General features: G+C 50.4%; 1 protein-coding gene across 1 annotated transcript in view; it reads right to left on the bottom strand.

Moving 5' to 3' along the window:
* The window catches only part of DENND3 (DENN domain containing 3), a 61,620-nt gene extending 48,434 nt beyond the window's left edge, over positions 1 to 13,186 (bottom strand). Inside the window, exons 1-4 of the mRNA XM_012751749.2 lie at positions 12,931 to 13,186; positions 5,588 to 5,867; positions 4,515 to 4,630; positions 12 to 157 (exon numbers count right to left, since the gene is read on the bottom strand). Coding sequence (XP_012607203.2) covers positions 12 to 157; positions 4,515 to 4,630; positions 5,588 to 5,867; positions 12,931 to 13,032 — 644 coding nt within the window. The 5' untranslated portion in view covers positions 13,033 to 13,186. The remainder of the gene's footprint in view (positions 1 to 11; positions 158 to 4,514; positions 4,631 to 5,587; positions 5,868 to 12,930) is intronic.
* Positions 13,187 to 18,397: the final 5,211 nt, after the last annotated feature.

Consider the following 18,397-nt stretch of genomic DNA (forward strand, 5'->3'; position numbering starts at 1 on the left):
CCAAGGCTCACCAGGAGAGGCAGTCCTTGAGCGAGTTGTAATAGGGGAGTCTGGAGACCACGCACACCGCAAAGGGCACGAAGCAGCAGCCGGCAGCGCTCACAGTCGGCCAGGACGGCTCCCAGTGTGTTTTTCCATTGTAGAAACAGTACTCGTCCTAGACGAAAAGCAACACGACCTTGTCACCTCCCCGTCCTGGCAATCCCGGCATTTGTTTCCAATGGTGCCAGCATGTCAGCACGGCACGCAGAGGCCGGGGCGTCCCACCCCTCCAACCCGCCTGGCCACACGCCCCTCCGGTTCTGCCGTCCAGTCCAGGCCAGCACCGGCCTGCCAATCGACGTCCCCGGGCTCCCACCTGGCGTCTGCAGCACACGAGGTGCTGAGGGTACAGAGAGGAGGAGACACATGCCTGCCCAGGAGAAGCGTATAGCCTTGGGATAAGGAGGAAAGCACCAGGAGAACGAAGAAGGACCCAATACAGATGACAAGACTCTGCTTAAAAGGTGGAAAGATGCAGCAGCCACACAGGGGAGGCAGCCTCTGCATGTGCCTGGGGGCCCGTGAGCATCACAGGCCAGAGGACAAGCAGGAGGGGCCTGTGAGCGGGCAGGGGTCTGTGAGCCTGATCACAACACAGCAGCAGGGTTGCAGAAGGTGCGACTGGCTGCAGAACTTACAAACGGCACGATACTTGGGGCTCACAAACTGGGGCCTGGGGGAGGGTTGCTTGTTTGGAGTTCTTTGTAGGGATAGAGGGGTGCAATGATAGCTTTTTGAATTTGAGGTACTTATAAGATATCTAGATAAAGGGAAAAGCCCAGGGACAGGCAGCTACATTGTTTGTTTATCCAGCATCTGTTTTTGTTTTGTTTTGTTTTGGTTTTTTTTGAGACAGAGTCTTGCTCTGTCACCCAGCTAGAGTGCATTGGTGTTAGCCTAGCTCACAGAGACCTCACACTCCCGGGCTCAAGTGATCCTTCTGCCTCAGCCTCCCGAGGAGCTGGGACTACAGGCACGTGCCACCATGCCCGGCTAATTTTTCTATTTTTTTGGAGAGATGAGGTCTTGCTCTTACTCAGGCTGGTCTCAAACTCCTGACCTCAAGTGATCTTCCCACCTTGGCCTTCCAGAGTGCTGGGATTACAGGCGTGAGCCACGACGCCTGGCCCATCCAGCAACGCTTAATGAAAGTCACTGCTCTATACGCATCCAATAAGGGCCTGATAACTAGAATATACTTAGAACTCACGAAAATCAGCAAGAAAAAATCAAATAACCCTATTAAAAAGCGGGCAAAGGACTTGAACAGAAACTTTTCTAAAGAAGACAGAAGAATTGCCAACAAACATATGAAAAAATGTTCAACTTCTCTAATCATCAGGGGAATGCAAATCAAAACCACAATGAGATATCACTTAACTCCAGTGAGAATGGCCTTTATCAAAAAGTCTCCAAACAATAAATGCTGGCATGGATGCGGAGAGAGAGGAACACTCCTACACTGCTGGTGGGACTGCAAACTAGTTCAACCTCTGTGGAAAGCAATATGGAGATACCTTAAAGTGATACAAGTGAATCTACCATTTGATCCAGCAATCCCATTGCTGGGCATCTACCCAAAAGATCCAATGACACTCTACAAAAAAGACACCTGCACTCGAATGTTTATAGCAGCACAATTCATAATTACAAGGCTATGGAAACAGCCCAAGTGCCCATCAATCCAAGAATGGATTAATAAAATGTGGTATATGTATACCATGGAGTACTATTCAGCTCTAAGAAACAACGGTGATATAGCACATCTTATATTTTCCTGGTTAGAGCTGGAACCCATACTATTAAGTGAGGTTTCCCAAGAGTGGAAAGACGAGCGCTACATGTACTCACCAGCAAACTGGTATTAACTGAGCAGCACCTAAGTGGTCACATAGGTACTACAGTAATAGGGTGTTGGGCAGATGGGGGGGGGCGGGTATATACATATATAATGAGTGAGATGTGCACCGTCTGGGGGATGGTCATGCTGGAGACTCAGACTTGTGGGGGGAGGGGGGAAATGGGCATTTATTGAAACCTTGAAATCTGTACCCCCATAATATGCCGAAATAAAAAAAAAGTCACTGCTCTAGAGTCAGTCTGCTCAAGTTCAAACCCTGATTACTATGTGACCTTGGACAAGTGACTTAACCTCTCTGGGCCATTGTTTCCTCATCTATAAAATGGGGGTGATATTAATAGTTCCCACCCTCATTCGCTGTGGTGAGAACTAAATGAATGACTACACACAAAGCGAGTAGGGCCCCTCCTGTGCTGAGCTGCTCATACAGCGGCTGCTAGAAGGTGCTAGAGCTACCCAGACAGATGTAGTTCCTACCCTCAAACCACAGGGTGCAGTGAGAAGGCAGAACAGAGCGCCAAAGAGGGCCCGTGTCAGAATGACAGGTACGGCAGTCATCCGGATACGTGGTGAAGAGGGGGAAGTGAGCAACCTGGGGTTCGGGGGACACCCTGAAACTACACAGTCACTGGGAGGACAGGAAGGGGCCACGCACGTCCTGACCGGCAGGCGTAGTGGGAACACTGACATCTAGTGTATATAGTGCAAACCAGTGGGGCTGTTACTTTTTAAACATATATTTAATGATAATAAAAGTAATCTGTGAATCTCTCCTTACGATTGCTATTTCATGAACAAACTCCCAAAGTGCTCTTCTGAATGATGCAACACTTGTGGGTCCTTCCTCGTCTGAACACGGGCTGGGTGGGAGGCAGGATCTCCACCCGCCTTGCACTGCCCCATAACATATCCCAGGAAGGCAGGCCAGACGACGCCGGCCCTACACCTCCCGGCCAGCCACGTCACAGGGCAGACGGTAACCCTCTGCATGTGCACCTGAGATCTGACCTCCCGGCCCCGTTCTCGGCACACTGTGGAAGAGGATCTATTCTAGAATTGGGAGACTATGCACTCAGAGTGTTAGGCAGGTTTCACTCCTGCATGTTCATTAAGGACACGTAGGGACAGAATCCATCTAATCACATCTTATGCCTGCCAACACCTAAAGTGACACACGTAAGCACACTTCTACCAAAACAGAAGAAAATCGCCCCAGTCTCTGAGGGGAGCCGGGGCAGCCACTGGTCCCTGCTGCATGGAACTCACAGGCTGCCTCTGACGAATCATCAGGACACCTAAACTAAGGCTCGTGGTCCACTTTTGTTCCTGGAAACCTCTGGAAGTATGCGGCTGATCACACTGCACCTTCAGACACATCATTTCCCCTACAAGCTCCTCCAAGGCCAGCTGACTCAGGCCCAGCACCCTTGCCCGCACAACGCCCCCAAAATGTGCGATGAACAAAACTTGCTTGCAAAACCTAAACCCAGGTACCTTGCGCAAAAGACAAACGGTGGAAATGACCCACATGTCCACCAACAGATAAATGGACAGATAAAATGTGGTCCATCCACGCGTAGAATATTATTCAGCCATAAAAAAGGAACAAGGCACTGACACGTGCCACAGTGTGGATGAGATGCAAACATCACATTAAGTGACGGAAAGCCAGACACAAAACGCCACACAGTGTGTGTCGCCACTTACAGGAAATAGCCAGGACAGACACACTACAGAGACAGAAAGCAGATCAGTGGCTGCGAGGGCCAGGGATAGGGCTGGGGACAGGGTAGGGGAGTGAAAGCTTAACCCTTTGCACTCACTTGCTTTTTTCTCGATTCCTTTATTCTACTCAGGATTTAATTTTTTAAATACCCCAGATTTTACAAAGCGCGGCAGTAGAATAAAAAACTGGAGTTTCTTTTCATACAAACTTATTTATTTGGATTTTTTATGTTTTAAATTATTGATACATTCAAGGAGTAATTTTAATCTCTATAATTTTTCATGGTGTGACATTTTTTGAAACATTCACCCACATGAAGACCTGGTTCACATTCATGTGTTTCGCAAATATAAATCGTCTCTCTTCTTCCTCCTTTGATTTTTCTGTTAGAACAAACAACACAATCTGTGTTTTTTGTTAGGGTGAGGTGTGATTATATGGAGCTTTCCATCTAAATGTTGCTCTAAGTTAGTGGATAATAATCTACCCCTGGAAGCTAGTGTACCATCTCTACATTTACATTTTACTTGTCCTTTCATGCTAATGAAAACAAGAGAAGATGCTGGAAAAATAGACAAAAATCCCCCTTGCCCCCGCAGTGAAACTACGTGTCGAGTGTGGCTCGACATACGAGCTGCTGCTGATGCTGTGTCGAGTCACACTCGACATCCGAGTGCAAAGGGTTAATGAATATGGGGTTTAGGGGGACGATGGAATGTTTTGGAACCAGCCTTTGGTGGTGGTTGTACAACATCGTGAATGTGCTTCATGTCACTGAATTGTACACTTTAAAATGGTTAAAAGGGTGAATGTTATGTTATGTGTATTTCACAACAATAAAAGAAAAATCTAAACCCAACTTCAGAAGTCACAGGAAGCACCTACGTGCAGGGGTCGGTAGAACTGGGCAACCACGCCGTAGGTTCTGTTCCCACAGATGTCCGTCAGCACCAGGAAGTGGACCTGATCCTCCTTTGGTTCCGAGGCCACGCACACGCCCCCTGCAGGCAGAATAAAAAGAAAGGAGACACTCTGGCCACGTGGCATCCACTCCAAGGCCTGCGCTATCCACAAACCAATTATTTCACACCCATCTCCGATGATCCCCGGCTGCCCCTTGACTTCAAGATGTGTTCATTCTTCTGACCACGCTTCCGGCCAGGTCCACCTCCCTCAGCCCTCCCCCGGGTGGCACTTCCTTTACGATCCCTCTGCGTGCTAAGCAGTTTAGCAAAGGAACGTGTGGACAACACAGACACTCAGAGCCGTAGATGAACCTTCAGGGCGCGCCTGGTTGCCAGTGGTGATGCCCCCTGCCACCATGCCCAGATTATAATCCCTGCAGCCATATAATGGCATCATGTTCTAGATGGCATCTGCCAGGCAGGGACGTATGCTAAGTCCTCAGCAAGGACTCCATTATCCATCTGAACATCTCTTCAGACCAGTGAGAACACGGAGCCTGGTGATGCAAGCTCACCAGCTGCCCAGCACTGGCTGAGCTTGGGGACCCTGTGCAAGCCTGTGCTTCCCGCCCAGTGAAACAGGAAACAGGGAGGTGGAAGCCAGGAGGCTCAGACACAGCCCGGGGTAGGACTCACTGGATGTATTTTTAACCCAGCCACTTGAAGACGTCATTTTAACTCACAGCGGAGAAGCCTATGAAAGTACCATAAACAAAGGGTGCGGTGCTAATGCCAATCCACCAGCCTCTCTTCCAGGACTCAGTTTTTCAAAAAACGGTTACTACAGTAAATGATTTAAGCTTGCTTTTAGCTTTAAAATTCCCAGGATTAAGAAACTAAATCCCCTGATCCAACACTGGAGGCAGTGAGGCATCCTGGCTCCGCTACCCTTCCACTCCACTTTGCATGTGGATGTCTGTAAACAGACCACCCCGGTGGCCGGCAGCACCAGGCCGCCCGCCCGCACTCTGCCCGCCACCCACGTGGACGTACCTGGGAAGCACAGCTGGGGCAGGGCGAGGAGGTCCACGCCACCCGAGATGCTGATGTCCTCAGAGTCCGGCACTCTGGGCTCCCCCGAGAGACCCTTCCCGGGTTCCGGTTTGGGCCTCTCTCTCTTCTTCCGGAAGGAGCGCTTCCTGGCTTTGCCCAGAGTGGTGCAGCTCGCACTGGCCACCTGACTGTCCTCTGTGCTGACAAAAGGAGGCACAAAAACAGACAGAACCTCTGGATCCAAAGAAGAAAGATCGTTGACTCCCTTTTTCTGGACAACCTAAAAAAGACAAAAATAAGAGTTACTGCAAAAATGTCAGCTCTTGTTCCATCGTGTCCTTTCTATCTAAGTTCCGCTATTCATTTTCTCTGTTTCTCCTCCACACCCACAAAAAAATGAGCCGTTTTGAATTGTCATTTAAAGGTGCCAGTGTGAGTGGCTTTTGTCACCCCAGGCTCATGACCAGAGGGACAATGAGATCTAGGAACTTCCCAGGCCCCGCAGTCAGGCAAGTCACGTGACCTCTCAGAGCCGGTTCTTCAGCTATAAACTTGGAGAGCAGCACCTTGCCATCCTCTGTGTGACGTGCAGACCTGGGTTCAAGTCCTGGCTCTGTCCCAGCCAGGGGCTGTGCGCTTCCCAGTCCCCGAACTTCCCTTGCAAAAGCAAGTGCAGGGAATTAGGGAGACAACTGGTCAAGTACTCAGCCCAGGACCACTGCCAGGAAGCCCCATGACAACACCGGGCCCCCCCAGGGTGGTCAGGGGGCCAGACGCAGCGAGAGGCCCTGTACACCGTCAAACCCTGACACTCACGTTTGCCAACGCTATGCCCTCCACGCCAGCTGGGCCAGCACTCGCACAGTGTGAATGGGCACCGGCGGACACAGAGAGAGACTCTTCCAAACTTTAACTTGCTACGAGATTCTTTTTTACCTTTTATCGTTCCACTCCTCCCTCAAATAACATAAAGAACATGGGCCGTACCATCTCTCTCTCTTCCATCTAACTACACTGCTTAATACAGTTCTTGCTACAGTCAGGACTAAACAAATATCGCTGCCAGGTTGACATTAGAGCAAGCAGGGAGTGGCCCGGGCCAAGGCAGCAGCTCAAACGGCAAAGTCTGAAGCTGGGATCTCTGGGTGCTCAGACTCGGAGAGACAGGAGGTGGCAGTGGGTGGCAGTCAGGGCTTCCAGGGACCTCAGGTAGGACAGCACTGTCACAGGAGAAGTGGGGCCTTGGCCAACAGAAAAAGAAGAGCCAACACTCAGCATTTCAGTAAGAGTCGGTGGTGCCCAAAGAGGAGCGCTCACACTTGAAGGCATTTACACCACGACAGCATTCAGGCAGTAAATGCACTCTCAACTCTCTCTATACGATGGCTTGTAAGCTATGCCATTCAAAGTCCGCCGATAATTTCTTTATATTTGGGAGGGGGGAGGAATTAATACCAGTAGGAACCAGGATCACACATGGGAAATCCATATCATTACCCAATTTAAAAAGCTTCCATGTGCCATGTAGGAAAGCAATCCGTTTCTTCAGCTATATGAAAACTTTTCTAAAACTCTCCTATCAGAATCCGACAGTTCTGACCTAATAACTCTGAAAATATGCTAGTCTGTTTCTTCTTCACATAAAAAGTCACGTCCATACAGACTGAGGGGTGCGTCATCACACTGTGAAACCACCTTGGGACAAAGCGGTCACAGGTGCAAATGACTACATGCAGGACAGGTGATCAGCCCCTCCTGAAGCCCTGTCCTCCAGGCTCTCCCTCTGTCCGGCTGCCCTCCCCCCCACTGCCCACCGCAGGCCTTCTCAGACCTGCGCACAGGCTGCGACCACAGGCCGGAGCCCTCGGTCCCCTCTTCTGAGGAAAGCTTGGCATCACCTGGTTCCACCCACAGCTCTGAGCAGACAGCCCCTAAAGCCCCACTGCCAGCTCAGACCTCTGTGCAGCCCCAGAGTCCCCGCAACTGCCCCGAGCTGTGCCCACTGCAGTTCCCTTACACAGTTCCAAAAATTAAGCTCCTGCTAGTTTCCAAAAAACCTGACCTTCCACCTGCATACTCCTCTTCGATGATGATGGCGTAACTCGGGGTCTTTGGAGCTGGGACTCCAGCCCCGTAGGCCCTGCCTCCCTCCCTTCACATAGTAGGGCCCTGGCCTTAAGCCTCTAAAATCAGTTCACTGCTGTCCTGTCTCTGCATCATGTTTGCAAACCGAGCACCTGCACGACTCGTGGCTCAGAGGAGGTATACATTAACCAGGATCAAAGCCTTAGAGGCTTCTGCTGGGCCAAGAAGGAAGATGCCTCCTCCCACCCAGCCCAGGGCTACCCACCAACATGTGCACTCTCCCAAAGATGGGTGTCCCCTGTGTGACAGCAGACCAGGTGCTTCCTGGGCCCACCTCAGCCCACAGGGTCCCGCAGACCCCTCGGGGTCCCTCCACCACACTGAAAACTGCATGTTTGTTTCTCCACATCATCATCGTCATATCTTCCCGTGTGTGTTTCATCCATGTGCATGCGTCACAGGACAGCGTGTCCTGAGGAGCAGGCCAGCTCGCCCCAAAGCCAGGCACGACTAACCCCTACCCTGGGTTCTCAGGACAAGCAGCACGTCTGCAATGGCCCTGCATTTGACTGGGCCTGACACGCCCAGCCCCTCCTCGCTGCACCTGCTCGCCTGCAGACCCTCTGCCCTCAGCTCACTGAGGAGGGCCGTTCCCACCCTGCGGCCAGGACCACGGGCTCTCCCAGACCTCCTTGGCGCATCAGCTCCTGGTGGGGCTCCTTCCACCTCCCTGCTCATCACCCATCACCTCCTGGAGCGTCTCTGCCCTGCCCAGTGGTACTACAGCACCCTCCAAGCTGTAGGGGTGTGGTGAGGGTGAGACTGTATTCTATTCCTCTCAGTGACCACATTTAGCAGAAGATATGACTCTATTTTTCATGTCAGGGGAAGAGAACAGGGTCTCACTCTGTTGCCTAGGTACGATCATAGCTCACTGCCACCCCAAACTCCTGGCCTCAAGTGATCCTGCTGCCTCAGCCTCCCCAGTAGCTGGGACTACAGGCGTGTACCACCATGTCCAACTGAGAAGATGTCTCTTAGGTGATGCTGTTTCTCCATTCACACTCCTGGCACTTGGTGATCTCACAGAGGCCCACTCAGTCTGGAGTGAACAGTGGTGATCACACTAGCACCAACACACTGGCTGTCACCACTCTATTTCCCTGTAGTTGCTTAAAATGATGTGCCCCAAACCCAAGTTTCTTGTCATTCCCCAGTTCATTATACCTCCATTTTTCTCAAAATGGACATCCCTGTTGTCTTTTCTGAATGGATAAGCAATATAGTCTCATTTTTAAAAATAACAACAATATAGAAATAATAAAGGAAAGAACATAATATAAACTTATATGTACATAAACTTATAACTTTGTTTCACAAATGCGATAACTACATGGTGTGGCGGATATCCCTGTTCACAGCTGTGTATGGCATGGAGTGACAAGTCAGTAATGTATTGACCCAGCCCTCTTCTGAGAGACATGTAGGGGCTCTCAAGTCTCCACCATGCTGAACAAAGCAGCAACGATGAGTCTTACCAACACACATTTGCACATGTCCAGTTCTTTCACTGGAATAAATTCCTGAAAACCCAAGTCCTGGCTCAAGAGTGTTCGTAGGTTACTTTGCCACACAAGCCGCAGCTGCCCCTCACTGCCAGGCTGAGACAGGCTCCGTTCCCAGACTCCACCAACACCACGACATGTCACCTCTCCCAGTCTGACAGTCATTTCTTGCCCGTCTGTCCCAGACGTGGACTTATTAAAGCCCTGCCCAAAAACCATCATTTTAGTTTTCAAAAAAAAGTTAATTCAAAAGCAAGAACCAGCCGGGCGAGGTGGCTCACGCCTGTAATCCTAGCACTCTGGGAGGCTGAGGCGGGCGGATTGCTCGAGGTCAGGAGTTCGAAACCAGCCTGAGCAAGAGTGAGACCCCGTCTCTACTACAAATAGAAAGAAATTAATTGGCCAACTAATATATATATAAAAAATTAGCCGGGCATGGTGGCGCATGCCTGTAGTCCCAGCTACTCGGGAGGCTGAGGCAGCAGGATTGCGTGAGCCCAGGAGTTTGAGGTTGCTGTGAGCTAGGCTGACGCCACGGCACTCACCCTAGCCTGGGCAACAAAGCGAGACTCTGTCTCAAAAAAAAAAAAAAAAAAAAAAAAAGCAAGAACCACAACACCCTAATTCATTTGAGTCACAGACTTATTTCTAAGTCAGATTATGTAATGGCATTAATCTTCACTATAGGACTGGCCATTATTAATGAAATAAAACAGAAACTAATAGATTCCTTAATACTCTAGAACTATGCTGTCCAACACAGTTACCAGTAGCCACACTTATAGCTATTGAAATTTAAATTAATTTAAAAAAAATTTTTTTTTTTTTTTTTTTGAGATAGAGTCTCATTCCATTGCCCAGGCTAGAATGAGTGCTATGACATCAGCCTAGCTCACAGCAACCTCAAACTCCTGGGCTCAAGCGATCCTCCTGCCTCAGCCTCCCAAGTAGCTGGCATATGCCACCACGCCCGGCTAGTTTTTGGTTTCTATTTTTAGTTGCCTGGCTAAGTTTTTCTATTTTTAGTAGAGACAGGGTCTCACTCTTGCTCAGGCTGGTCTTGAACTCCTGACCTCAAGCGATCCTCCCGCCTCGGCCTACCAGAGTGCTAGGATTACAGGCGTGAGCCACCACGCCTGGCCAATTAATTAAAATTAAACGAAATTTAAAATCCAGTTCCTCATCCTCACTAGCCGCATTTCAAGCACTCAGAGCCACATATGGCTGGTGGCTACTGTACTGGACAGCACAGAAAAAGGACACTGACTGCTACCACCCAGGCAGTTCTGATGGCCACTGCTGTTCTAGAAACCAAAAGCCAGGATTCTTTCCACCAAAACCCTGAAAAATGTGCCTTCACACACAATAATTATGCTGGTCACTATGGAAGGTCACTATGGAAGCTTCTCTGAGCACTTTTCACCACTCTGATGGATCCCTCACACCCTGTGTCTAGTCTCTATAGCAACCAGTAACAGGGATACCTCTACAGCACAGGGATGAAGAGAAATGTAACCACAGTCACTTGCATGGGGACTGGCCCATATTCTTCAATTCTTTGTCACCATTCCCAACAAAACAAACATCATTCCCCATATCTAAGTAAAACAAAAAGGGCAATGCACTATCTTTAACATGAAGTTGGATATTTCTCATACCTCTGGGCTTCTGTGTTTATGTATAACCAAATAAAAATGCCTAAGCCTCAGAGAAATGGTGATTTAAAGAAGTAAAATTAAAAACTAAGGCCAGGCATGGTGTCTCATTACTGGAATCCCAGCACTTTAGGAGGCCAAGGCAGGAGGATTGCTTGAGGCCAGAAGTTCAAGACCAGCCTGGGCAACATGGCAAGACCCCCATCTCTACAAAAAATAAAATAATTAGCCAGGCGTGGTGGCACACACCTATAGTTCCAGCTACTCAGGAGGCTGAGGTAGGAGAATCGCTTGAGCCCAGGAGTTTGAAGTTGCAGTGAGCTATGATCATGCCACTGCACTCCACCCTGGGCACAAGAGTGAGACCCTGTCTATAAAATAAATAAATAAATAAGCCTTCCCTTGAACATACAAAATGGAACTGCTAAAAAAAAACCTAAATAAATACAATTATATGTTTGATAAATTGTAACATTAATGTCGACCTTAAAAGCAGGATCACTCCAGGAAATTGAATCATCACCTAACAGTCCTGTTTTCCTGATCCTTCACTATTTTTCTCTCCACCCTTTGCCAAAGCCCTAATGGAATCAGAGTATGGAACAAAAAGGACAAAAGTTAAAATGCGCAGCAGCAAACTGTCCTCCACACTCTCGGCTGACCTGAGCAAATGCTGTGGCTGTTTAGTCCAGGGAAGTACCACTGTAAACACTCCGGCTGATTCACCCTGCTCTCCAAAGACACGTCTCATGCTGAGCAACTGACGTGTTGCAGACATCCAACTACTGAGAGGAGACCAGGTCATTTCCTATTCGAAGAAAAAGGATGCAATGCCATTTGGCAAACTAGAGCCAGCAAGATAAATCAACAGATGAGGGTAGGAGGAGACAGAGGTCAAAACGGGTTCACTGACATTCTGGGGTCCCAGAGAAACTATGGAGACACTAACCAACGCTCATGTGGTTATTTTCAGGAACCCTGAACCTTTCTCTGTGACAACCCATCAGCTCTGCATGCTTCATTTTTCCCGGGCAGCCAGACATCATTTAAACACACAAACGTCTCTCTCTGCCTTTCAATGTTGTCATCTGAAAGAAATGAAAGGAATTGCCCAGATGACTAGGCAATGAAGTAGGGAAATCCCAAGATGGAATGACACAGCCAGTGTCACGGACACACTGGCCCAGAAGGAAGAGGGCCACAGGCAGGCACAAAAGCAGGCCGGCGTTCCAGAACTCAGAAAAAGTGAGTGCACGGGAAAGAGACAAGAACGAGGATTTCCAAAACTGTTGCTTTCCCAGAGAAAGGGAGATGAATTTGTCACTTTGGCAGCTAGGGTGTAAAATTGGGGGGGCGGGGGGAGGGATTACTGCAAGCCAGAGAAACAGATAGGCTTCATTGCAAAACGATTAAATACAGAATATTTGAAGCTGGCGGTTAAACCTAAAACTTTAAATCTCATTATTCTGTGCCCAATACAGAACCCACTACTTAGGGGACAATAAATCTTTGTGTAATGAGTGAAATCATTTAATTGGCTAATTGGCAAGGATGTGGCCCACCAGACTGTGAAATTCCGGGAGGTCCCGCCGCGTTTGTCTCGCTCACCTCCTGTTCGGCACCTGCCCAAGGTGGAGCTTCCTGAAGGAAGAGGAGTCAGGGGGCAAAAGCCCGGAGAAACGCTCCAGCGGTCGCGAGCGCTTCTGCAGCAGCGTAATCACCAGGGGCGAGCCCAGCTGGCCGGCGGCGAGCGGAGGGAAGGAAGCCGCGTCCGCATCGCCGGGGCGGGAGCGGCGGCTCTCAGCCAGGCAGACCGACTGCACCTGCCGCCCTTGCTCCCAGCTCAGCCGCCCGCAGCCCGCGGGCGCGCGGGGTCCCGCCCGGGACTGGGGGGCCGCAGCCGTCAGGAAGCCACCGCCAGCCCCGCGGGACACCGGGCGCCCACTCGGGATGCGGGCCTCAGCCCGCGCTCCGACTGCCGTCCCGCCAACCGCCGCCCCGCCTGCGCCCCGCCTCAGTTTCCCCGCCCGCCCCTTACCTGCTCCAGGCCGCGCAGGCTGTCCCGGGAGGCGCCCAGCAGCGCGCACAGCTCCAGCAGCCCCGAGGGCAGCGACAGGTGCTGCGGCGCAGGCTCTGCCATGGCCGCCCGCCACCTGCTGGGCGTACGGTGCTCGGGCTTCTCGGGCAGCCCGGCCCGCGCCCGCCAACGCCGCCCTCCCGGCCCGCGCCCGCCGCACCAGCAGCGCAGCTTCGCGACCTGGCGAGCTGAGAGCGCCGTCCGCGGGGCGGGGCCTGGAGGGGGCGGGGAGAGGGGCGGGGCTGGAGGGGATGAGACGGGGAGCAAGGCCCAGATGGGCGGGGCTTGAAAGTGGCGGGACCGCCTGGCGGCGGGGTCTTGGGGAGGGGCGGGGCCGCGCCGAGGGCGGGCGCTGATGGCGGTCGTCATTTCCGAACCGGCCGGCGGCCCCCGCGCGTGCGCAGCGTTGGCGAGCGCAGCCCCCTCCCTGCAGAACAGAGGAGGGAATGAGCGGGGTCCTCAGGTTCCCGGCTGTGTCAGCCAACCCCCAGGGCTCCAGGACACAAAGGGTCCCCTGATTAGGCTGCCCGTGGGGCCACCCTGGAGATCATGGAGGGACAAAAGCCGGGCGCACCTCCCACCACTGCCTCCAGGAAGCCCTCCTGTGCCAGCAAGCCAGTTGGCCCGGTGTGAACACCCGAAGGGCTACTGGGAAAGGGGGTGGACAGATGCATTGCTGGTTAATAACTCTGCTGGCTTAACCTAAGGTTGGCCATGTCCAGTAGAGGTTGAGTAAAATCTAGCTGGAAACCGGGCATGGTGGGTGCTGCTAGAATGGAACTTAAGGATTGAGGATGGTCAGAGGCCCGAGGCCTGTCAGGGCCCCTTCCCTGGTCAGCTCCAGGCCTGTCCTGACCCCGGTGGACCATGGGCCTCCTCCAGCACCAGGCTGGGCCCAGAGAAAGGGGACCAGCAACATTGGGGAAGGCCAGCTAGGTGCCTGGTCATTGGCCACAGAACCTGGAGGCCAGGTCTCAGTCCCAGCCCTGCCTCCCCACTGATGGTCCCCTCTCTGGACCCTGTCTTGGGCATCTATAAAATCTAGAGGAAATGATTCCACAGGGACTTTTCCAGTTCTCATAATCTATGACTCTATTTTTTTTTTAAAAAAGTCTGAAATGCTTAAGAATAATGTCAAACATCTGTCATCAGCCTAAGAGGAAAAGGAACAATAGCTACAAAAAAAGCAAGTCAAAATCAAAAATGGAAGGGCTGGGCTGGGCTGGTTCTGGAGCCCTGAGGAATTCCTTCATCCTTTCCTGACCACAGCCTGGCTCTCGGGTTCCTAGGTCACTTATGTCTCAGCTGGTTCTCTCAGGCCTGGAGGCTGCCTGGCATCAGTGGCTCCCATTGGTGAGCTATGAGAAGAGAACTTATCTTGGGGCCTGAGTCTGGCTCCTGTGTGCTAGCTCTGACAGGCAGGCTCCAACAGCACAAAGCTGTGGCTTCCTGTTTGCTGAAGCCCTGCCCAGTGGTGGTCAGAATTCAAAGGAGGTAAACACTTGGCAGCTCTTGCAAAAGGTCCTAGTAAGGCTCAAGCAAGAGCAGGTCTCTGCTGTCCCTTTCCTCCAAGAGCTGGCATGGTTTAAGGAAGGACTCCAGGTTGGTGTGGAAAGTCAGGCCCCAGCTGTGTGTAGCTGGCTCCACTTCTTTAGGCCTCCCTTTCCTCGTTCTTAAAACCAGAGATTCAGGACCCACAACCTCCAAGGGGCTCCCGGCTCTGTGCTTTTTAATAAATCCCCATCACTCATCCTGCAGTACTTCTAGAGTCTTACTGAAAGCTTTGCTCCGTCCTTGAGAAGTTGCTAATGAGATTGGAGATAGAAGGTGGAGATGACTAGCAATCAAAATCATAGGTGGAAAAGTCAAGCAGAGGCAGGTGATGCCGATAAGGAGATCCAGAGAAGAGGAGGAGCTCAGTGAGCCTAGCTAATAGGGACACTTGCCAGGTAGATGGAACGGTCCCACATGGAGTCAAGGAAAGCAAAGGTCTGGTTGGCTGAAGCACCTGGGGACACAGTGCCTGCTGCACAATGTGCTAAGGGTATGTGACCCCCTCCCTTCTTCCCGGTTCCTGTGAAATGGGTTTGCTGTTCTGTTGAGCTCTCAGGATTACTGTGAAGATTTCTCATTACTGAAATGAGAAAATAGACATGAACATAGTTTGTAGACCATAAAATACTGATACAAAAATAGAGGACGAGGACAACATTGTGCATGTACTATATGACACTAAATTGTTCACTTTAAGATAGTTAATTTTATGGCATGTGAATTTCACCTACATAAATTGTTTTTTTAAATGGAGTTTATGAGGACTCTACAGTTTATCAATACTCCTTTGGACATTTTAGCAGGGCCTTAAATGTTAAATAAAATTCTTTTTTGAAAAATAGGAGCTGAGAGGAAAAGCTTCATGTCATTGGTTTGGGCAATGATTTCTTGGCTATGACCCCAAAAGCACAGGAAACAGAAGAAAAAATAGTTAATTGACTTTACCAAAATTAAAAACTCGGTGCATCAACAAACACTATCTCAAGAGTGAAAAGGCCACTCGCAGAATACAAGAAATTATTTGCAAAACATATATCTGATAAGGGACTAGTATTCAGAATACATAAAGAACTCTTATAACTCAACAATAAAAAACAATTTGAAAATAGGCAAAGGACCAGAATAGACATTTCTCCAAAGATGATATACAAATGGCCAGTAAGCAGATGAAATATACTGAACATCATTAATCGTTAGGGAAAAGCAATCAAAAGCACAATGAGGTGCCACTTCACATGCATTAGGTAGGCTATTGAAAAACAACAACAGAAAATAAAAAGTGTGGGCAAGGATGTGAACAATTGAAACCCAGCTGCACTATTGCTTGGGAATGTAAAATGGTGCAACTGCTATAGAAAATAGTATGACAGTTTCTCAAAAAATTAAACATAATTGGCCAGGCGCAGTGGCTCATGCCTGTAACCTTAGCACTCTGGGAGGCTGAGGAGAGCAGATCACTCAAGGTCAGGAGTTCAAAACCAGCCTGAGCAAGAGTGAGATCCCATCTCTATTAAAAATAGAAAGAAATTAATTGGCCAACTAAAAATATATATAAAAATATAGCCAGGCATGGTGGCGCATGCCTATAGTCCCAGCTATTTGGGAGGCTGAGGCAGAAGGATCGCTTGAGCCCAAATCGCTTGAGTTTGAGGTTGCTGTGAACTAGGCTAATGCCATGGCACTCTAGCCAGGGCAACAGAGTGAGACCCTGTCTCAAAAAAAAAAAGTTAAACAGAATTAACATGATCCAGCATCGTACTTCTGGGTGTGTACTCAAAAGAATTGAAATCAGGGACTGGAATCAATTTTGCAACCCATGCCCATAGCAACGTTATTCACAATAGCCAAAAGGGGGAAGTAACCAAGTGTCCACCAATGGATGAATGGATAAATTAATAGATATGCCTTTACCTTCAATAAAAGCAATGGCACCGGAAGCCACTGTATTCCACAGCATTCTCCAAATGGTTCAGCGCACGGCTTTCCCAGCTTTCTTATGCTGCTGCTTCTGAGCCAGTCCCCGCAGGTTGCCCAGGACACTGGGACACTCTCCTCGGCGTGAATCCCTCCTACTTGTCCTTCCAGGCCTCACTTAAACTTACCGTCTATGGGTCTTCTCTATAGTTCTCTTACTCACGCGAGCTTCGTCTGCTCTCAGACTTTGTTAAATGGTTATCACTGTGTGCATGTGTGCTTCAAGGCAGCCCTCCCCCCAGGTCCCCCACTGAGAAGCCAGGCTCCCCCTCTGAACTCTAGAACCCTCCACACTGAATTATAGCTGCTCCATTCTCACTTGCCTGGTGCAAATCCTGACCCAGTATCGGCAAAGTATTTGACTTTGTACAAGTTCATCTCTCTGGGCCTCTGTTTCTCATCTGTAGAATGGGGATGACTATAATAGCACCAACTTTTCAAGGATGTCTGAGGATCCAGCATCACACTGACCACAGTCAATGGTTAGGGTGTGATCCACATTCTCTTCTACTGTCGTCATTCACAGGAATTGTCGACAAGGGCCTGGCCCCCAGCTTCATGGTGAGTGGGGACCAGGTCAGGTTGACACACACAGCCCTGAAGTGCACAGGACTAAACCTCTGCCCACGGCAGACACGTGGCACCTGCCACTGGATGCGTCCTGCATCGTGCAGATGCACTTTTACCATGTTGCAGCTGGTTTTTAAACATTGGAATTATTTATTCCTCACGGTATTTCTCAAGTTGGGATAAGCTGGTTCTCCGTGCAATCATATACCAAGCTTCAACTTTTGTTGGGAAAGTATAATCACATATCAGTGAGAAAAGAAAAACGTGAGTCTGGATAGACAGTTTTCTGCAGGAGCAACGTGATGGGAGCAACATGTCATCATCTCAGAAATCAGTCGTGAACACTTCCAAATCAAGCCCCCTCATACTGGCTGCATGACCTAGGAAGCCACTTAACCTTCTGAGCCTTGGCTTCCTCACTTCTTTGGGGACATTTATTTAGCACCTGCCATATGCTTGGTCCTATGATAACAGCTGGGAACACAGCAGGATAAAATAAAAATACAGACACCACCCCCATAAGAGCTCAGTGCAGAAACTGAGTGTTCAGGGGAGAGAAGGAAGCAAAGACCACTGTGGAAATGGAGACGCAGGCCCCCAACCCTGCAGCAGACTCAAGGAGAGGAGAAACAGGAAAAGCAACTGTGAGAAGTGAAGAGGCCCCACCGGTGTGTGGGAACGGGGACTTGGCTGCAGGAGGAGGCAGGAAAGTGAAGGTGAATACCGCGGCCCCAGGCAAGGGGACACGAATGGGCTGGGGGTGGGTGCAGAGGGAGGGATGGGTGGGGACAGGGTGGGGTAGGCAGGGACCAGGGAGGTCCCATACTGCCACCCCAGTGTTGACCAGACTGTCCTCTAGCGGCTTGTTGGCCTGTCCTCCCACTGTTGGGAAGCCCCCTGAAGGCCCTCACTCATGTATGGAGCACGCAGCAGCACTGGCAGGTGGGGAGCAGGGCAGGCAGGTGCAGAGGAACCACTTAGAGGCTCAGTTTGGGACAGGTCAACATCAGCAGGACTGTGGCTATATCTACTTGGGGACAGCCTACAGGCTGCATGTGTTCACCTGTGAGTGTGCATAGGCGTGTGTGTGTGTGTGTGTGTGTGTGTGCGCGCGTGCGCGCGTGCTGTCAAATATAGGTCGGAGCCTCTCTTCCCTCCCCCATGGTGGGAAAGGGAGGGGATTGTGAAGAGGGCCATGACACAGTTGTAATAGGGACGGTGCTGCAGCTCTGGGAGTGGGCATCAGGACAAGCCCGTCACCATCTGAAGACAGAGTGAGGATGCAACAGTGTCCAGCAAAGGGCACAGGAGGGGCCGCCTTGTCAAATGC

Source organism: Microcebus murinus, chromosome 7 (assembly GCF_040939455.1).
Source record: "Microcebus murinus isolate Inina chromosome 7, M.murinus_Inina_mat1.0, whole genome shotgun sequence".
NCBI classification, from domain to species: domain Eukaryota; kingdom Metazoa; phylum Chordata; class Mammalia; order Primates; family Cheirogaleidae; genus Microcebus; species Microcebus murinus.